Consider the following 6,910-nt stretch of genomic DNA (forward strand, 5'->3'; position numbering starts at 1 on the left):
GGGAGATTAGAACTATGTGCAATATACCTATATATAATACATTATATATATATATATATATATATATATATATATATATAATTCTCTGTTATTTTTATTTTTGTATATTTATTTACTATTTATTTTTTCTTCTAAAGTTCAATACGCCAGAAATCCTTTATTTTCAATTTTTAATTTGCATTACTATAAACCTCAATTAATTTTAATTATTTAATTAAATTACGCCTCGACTTTAATTTCTGTTGAAAAAAACCGCGTTCAATCTTTTAAAGTGTATGGTAAAAAAAAGATATCCTATAGTAATTGCAAGATATGTACGTTTGGAGATATACTTTAAAATACGACATGATCTTATAAACAACAATGTAAACAACAGTCTAATCGAATTCCATTCAATTTCGTAACGAAGAACTTGAACGACGGCGAGGAAAAGAACTGTTGTAACTTGTAACGCTGATTGCTAACGAGTTTCCTGCGACTTTTCAATGACGCGTGTGACATCACGATTGAGGTAGATCTCTCGACGGGTGGAAAAATGATCTCGTTAAGGTTGTGGCATCGAAATGCGCTCACATACGCACGCATATCTGCATAAAGTGGTGGCCAAGCGCGCGCGCTCCATTTACTAACGGCGCGGCTGGCGGCTCGCGCACGTTTAGCATGTTATACAATCGTTGCACATTATGTGTTATAACATACGCATATCTGTGTGCAGTATATCGTGGGTAAATAGTGTTAGGCTCTAGGTAGGTGTGGCGATAGACCGGCCGTTGGCTTCCCTCGCCACTGGCGGGGCGCAGGGTGCGCGAAATGAAAGTCAATTCCCTATATAAAGGGTGGTTTTCCAGCCCGACAACGACAGAAACCGATCTATTTTACTCACGCGCGAGTATCACGCCAAAGTATCATTCAACATGAGGGCCCTGGTACGTGCTGTCACATCTTCGAGCAAAGTTAAAGAAGCAGTGCTGAGATCCGTTTGATTCTGCCGAGAACATTTCCGTTCGGACATAATGCTTAATCAGATCGAAGTTTAGGAGCCGGTCTATTTTTTCTGCGCTTTCCGTGCTTTGTCACAGTGTTTCTTTTTGCAAAATTGGAAAGCATAAATGAAAATTGAAAATTGGAAGAACCTATTATTTGTGTGCAGTTTAAATCCCGTGCGAAGACCTTCCAACTTTTGAATCGATAGTTTCGATTGTGATAATTGTCATCTTTATCAAATTCGTTAATTGTTTCGCAGATCGATTTGTTTACAGTTATTTGGTCCAACAATGATTAAACTAGATTGTATTATTAATCATATTTACACTTTATAGTTCACGATTTCGCACATTATTCAATGTCTCGAGTAATTCTCTCAAGTTTGCTAATTTAAATGGCTATAAATAATTAATTTTACATTGGATAGATATCTCAATAATAGTTACTTTTAAAGATTTCGATAAATTTATTCATCCATTTATTATTTAGATTTTTACTCAAGAATCTTTTAATGACATGTTGTTCTTGATTTTGAAAATTAAGAATTGCGATAGTTTTTAATTATCCGTTTGAGTTAATATTTGAGTTAATATTAACTTTTACAGATTTCTCGATCGACCCATTCACAGATCTTTAGAGATTTTTTATTAACGTTCCTTTCTTGATTTTGCAGATCTGCCTGGTGCTGATCTCTGCGGCGTTCGCCGCTGAAGAGAAGACGGTCAAGAAGCGTGGCCTGATCGGCCTGGGTGACTATGGACTTGGTGGTAGTCTTGGTGGTTATGGTGGTCTTGGTGGATATGGTAGCCTTGGTGGGCTTAGTGGCCTTGGTGGATATGATGGTGGATATGGTGGCCACGGTGTTGCCATTGCCGTCAAAGAGAAGACCGTCGCTGTTCCCTACGCGGTTCCGCAGCCAGTTGCGGTTCCCGTCGATCGTCCGTACCCCGTTAAGGTACGAATTAATCAGTTTAATTTTTGACGATGGTGTCGCGACAAATAATAACAATAAAAAATCTTTCATAAAAATTTGATGATTATATAATTTAAACAGAAAATTTACGAAGTACAATTTTATATAACATAAATTTTTAATGTTGCATTTTAAATAAATATTGAATTAATTAATTAGAGTCTAAATTTTAACTTGGTGTTTATATTTTTTATTAATTTTAATTAAATATGAAGTTAAAATAGTCAAGTAAAAAAATTGTATTAAATATTTGAATGAGGAAAACTGAAGAGTAAATAAATGTTATGTAGGGGAAGTTGCCCCAGTACCGGACAATTGCACAATTCTACAGTAGAAATATGCAAATATCATATTATTCGGTACTAGGGACTGTTCGGTACTGGGGCAACTTCCCCTAATTCGTTTCAAAATATAATAAAAATTTTGTTATCTTTAGGTTCCGGTTGCCGTCCCGCACCCAGTTCCAGTAGCCGTTCCCGTGCCACAGCCCTACCCCGTAATCCAGACCAAGACGATCACGGTTCCCGTAGAGAAGCCTTACCCAGTCACGGTCCCCGTTAAGGTGCCAGTGCCCGTGCCTGCCCCATACCCCGTCAAGGTAAATTATAACAAATTCTAATCTTCCATTGGCCGTGACATTTGCAAAATCTTTCAATTTCGACGAAAGATTAGAAAATAAATTAATCCGACTTGACAGACAAAGAATTCTAATTAGAAGCCACAAATTTCGCATCAGGATTTATATCGTAGTTTCTAGATAAGAAATATTGCCTCTTAATATTTTAACGTAATTTTAACGTTCTGATTAAATTTTAATTATTCCATCCCAATAACGTATTCAGCTTATTATAATGTGTTGTCTCATTATAATTCTTTGCCTGTTTAGCGCCACAAGTAGAAATCGATTTCGAGACGTGATTATTAACAGTTTCGTTGTGTACTCTCGGTTTCCAGTATAGCTAATTTACCGTCTACGTTGATTAATTGGTGATTCAATATGTTGCGATAAGAATCACGGTTTTGGTCATTTATTTGTGCGTTACGCGATTAGGTGAACGTACGCAAGAGAGGTGCAAGCGACCGCCGCGCTGGTTGGACATAACTTTACAGCTGTGTTGTAATTAAACTAAAATTATACTTGAAGTCATAGGTCGATGATTGCAATTGACGATTGAAATATGCTCGATCGATGTAATTAACGCGAACATATTGGCCACAATTATTTAATCTACATATTATCACGTATTCTGTTTTTAAGCTGTACAATAATAATAGATATGTAATGATGCAAACTAGCCAATTATATTGGCTTTTTATATATTTTATATATTTGGCTATTTATCCGTATTACTCGTATAATTTCCATTATTTAACTAATTATATTAATTACATTACAAACTTTAGCATCGTAATTTTAGATATTGTATTTTAATAATTACATTTAATATGAAAAGTAGCCAATATATAACAAACGTTTGAAAAGTAGCTATTTATATAATGAGAACCGAAATTATTTCATATTTTCAATTAATATCAATATTTTGTCTTTTAGGTTGCTGTCTCCCACCCAGTTCCAGTTCCAGTCGCGGTCCCTCACCCAGTTCCAGTTGCGGTTCCGCAGCCGGTCGTCGTCAAAGAAACGGTTCCCGTTCTCGTTAAGGGCTACGGCGGCTACGGCGGCTACGGCCACTACTAGATGAAATTCTCCTTAAAAAAGTCACATACACCCCGCTCCATCTTAACCCTTTTCCCAGCATCGCAAAATCCATCACGACGAGCGTCCGTTCAAGAGACGCTCCTCTCGTCGTGTAGTATTTTAAATTCACGGAATAAATCGATTTTGTAAATGTTTTCGTAAAGAAAACAACCGACTTCTTCTTTTCCTTTTGCACTCATAACTCATTTTTTATGCCAAAGATACAAATATTATTTTAAATCACACTGCATATTAAAATCTTGCAATATTTTCATTCTTTTGAATATTTCTAAACTTTTTAGTAAAAAAATTAAAAAAAAATTAATAGAAGAAGCATATTATTTTGCCAATTTGTTAATAGATATGAATTTTGTACTTTTTTACTTATCAAATTAATAGATATTATTTTTTTATGTTACACAATTTTATATTTTTATAAATTAATGAATATTATTTTTATTATTGCAATTTCAAGTTTATGTTTAATTTTGAGTGATGCTATATTAAACATTATATATTTAGAATTAAATTAAACGATTTGGTAGAAATCTAGGAAGCCATCTAGGAATCTAAGCTATTTTTGGGACACACGGACACACCCTGTTTGTTTCTAATGAGATCTTCGGTTCGCTTTTACAATTATTGATTTGTTGTTTCGACAGAGCTTCGCTACTTCGTTTTACACTTCACTCAAGTGTATTCGCCTTTCACACTCTCTCGGTCTGTTTCTAAGCGAGAAACGTGAGAAATAATGTCCTTAGGCACGATGAAATAAAGTAGTATCTTGCAGCAACGTTTGTCTGTGAAATTGCTACACGAAATTTCGGCAATACGTGTTTTTATTTTTCACGGTCTGACATTAGTGGTTCACCTTGATTACGGAATAGAGCGAAATGAATGGCAGATTTAGGGAAATTGGCCAACGCCCGGAGGTTCTTTGCCTGAAGATAATAAATGACCTATTTAAAATATTGCAGTATTAAATATTATAACCGAAAGTTAAACAAACAGTAATGTCATACCTTGAAAGCGTTCTCACGGAATTGTTATTTATTTAAAACAATTTTAGATGACTTTTAATTTTAATTATAATCTCTTTTTTAAATTCTTTCAATATTTTTATCCTTATGTAAAATTATATTACTTTAGATTTATTTTATTTTTTTATACTAAAATAATAAAAATAAAATTTATAGTAATAATAAAAATAATATTTATTTTAAGTATAATTATATATATATATATATATTAATATATTCAACTTCTGTAAAACATTGATAGAAAATTGTTACATAAAATTTCTTTTACACAAGCTTTTAACTAAAAACGTTAAATAAAATTTACGTAAAATTTTAAGCATATGCAAACATGGAAAAAAAATATCAATTATAAAAAAACAATATTTTTATGTTTTATGACAGGTACTAACCTGTCATCTGTCACATGATACCTTTTACTGACTTGTTTTTTTATCGAAATGCGAACGTCATTTTAACCGATAATGATTGAGCAACCATTTTGCTCTCTCCCTCTTCCTCTCTCTCTTCCATATGACAAGATATTTATTTGCCAGTAAGTTTAAATTTTTATATCTATTTCAATCAAGCATCTTCGAGCATTGAACCATGTATATCTTAATTCGGTAGATTTTTTAATTTTACTGTAATATAAACTTGGATAAATTCAAAAATATGATATAAAATGTGTTGGAACAATAAAAGTATAAAAAAGGTAATTAAACATTAAATTATTTTCTCAAGTATCCGATGATCGTTAACATGTCTTTGTTTGCGGAAAACTTTAGAAAGCGAGAGTTAAAGTAAGAATGCAAATATGCAACCGAGAACGAGGCAAATAAAGGAATGTGAATAAACACATAAAATACTTCAGATACTTATTTCGAGATAAAGGGAAAGCATACATATATTTTTTATAATTAAATTATGCTTGTTGCATAAGATTTGCATAAATTTTCAAAGCGGCTGCGGAATGTAAACGAAATCAAGATATAATTTTTCACGTAACGTTTCCACCTACATTACGTATAAAAATTCTATTATTCATTACCATGTGTAAGATTATGATATATATATATTAGTATATATATATATATATATATATATATATATATATATATATATATATCACAAAATTCGCGCGTAACTTTAACGTTTAATCAAAACAATCCTTGATGAAGGTCGACCACACATTATTATGCTTATACATTTTGTAGCAGAAGCCTTCCAATCGAAAGGACAAGAAAAAATTAAATCAAAATTGAACATTCTTAAAATACAAATAAAATTAAAAATTTCCAATAATTACAATTGCCGAGAGATGTGCCAAGTTAAATAAAACAGGCAGATAATCTTTTTATTGTAATAATCGGATAATCCAACCAATATCTGCACAATAATAAGAATTATATGAAACACAATTGAAAAATAAATATCAAATAAGTATCAATTTTGAAAGCGTGCATACAAATAATATTTTATTTTTGAGTTTTAGAATTATATTAATATCTATATAAATGAGTTAACAATAATGAATATTTAGAAATAATAATATTAATTTTTATCTTAAGATATTTTTCTTTCTATTTGATAACTTAATAGTTTATATAACTAATAATTATAATTATGTAATTACTAATTATTTTAATGCAATTATATTAATTTACTTAAACAAATGATTAATTAATTGTATAATATTTTGAATTTTATCATTAATTATTTTCTCTAGTAATTGCACTGAAAAAAAAAGTATTTAGATCCAAGAAAATATTTATTTAATTACTTAAATTAAGTAAAAATATCTAATTCTAAATAAATATGTGATTATATTAAGTAAATAAGCCATTGGCACTATCTAAATAAATATTTTCTTGGATCTAAATATTTTTTTTTCAGTGTGCAAAAATAAAAGAAAAATAAAAATACAATAATTTTTGCACTTTTACGTAAGTTAATACAAGGTATAAAAATTGTCCATAACCGCGATAATCAAACACAATTGACAATGAATGATACAAAGAAGATAGGGAACAAAGAAGACAAGAACAAGCTCAAAGACACGAAATTGACTTTCTTTCTTGGACACCGTGAAACGCTCCGCCTACATAATGATTTCTCGATTACATCAATTTGCACAACAATAACGAGACACTTGATGCTTCATGCCATACTTACGTAGTTAATACATTTGACAACTTTATTTTCTACACGCACAATTCTTTGGCTTTTATAAATTACTGT

The 6,910-nt window shown here is 31.2% G+C and overlaps 1 protein-coding gene across 1 annotated transcript; it reads left to right on the top strand.

The window, feature by feature from the left end:
- The first annotated feature begins 869 nt into the window (after positions 1–869).
- On the top strand, positions 870–3,824 carry LOC139776283 (uncharacterized). Its single transcript, XM_071712854.1, has 4 exons — positions 870–926; positions 1,658–1,939; positions 2,394–2,555; positions 3,510–3,824. Exons 1-4 carry the CDS (start codon positions 915–917, stop codon positions 3,651–3,653), a joined length of 600 nt encoding a protein of 199 aa, XP_071568955.1. The 5' UTR covers positions 870–914; the 3' UTR covers positions 3,654–3,824.
- Positions 3,825–6,910: the final 3,086 nt, after the last annotated feature.

The sequence above is a fragment of the Temnothorax nylanderi genome, unplaced genomic scaffold, assembly GCF_030848795.1.
Source record: "Temnothorax nylanderi isolate EJ_2023f unplaced genomic scaffold, tnyl_v1.0 TNYL_tig0116_pilon, whole genome shotgun sequence".
Lineage (NCBI taxonomy): Eukaryota > Metazoa > Arthropoda > Insecta > Hymenoptera > Formicidae > Temnothorax > Temnothorax nylanderi.

Coding starts and splice junctions, on each gene's coding strand:
- LOC139776283 (XM_071712854.1), top strand. Junction 1,940..2,393: donor ATCGTCCGTACCCCGTTAAG/GTACGAATTAAT, acceptor TGTTATCTTTAG/GTTCCGGTTGCCGTCCCGCA. Junction 2,556..3,509: donor CTGCCCCATACCCCGTCAAG/GTAAATTATAAC, acceptor TTTGTCTTTTAG/GTTGCTGTCTCCCACCCAGT.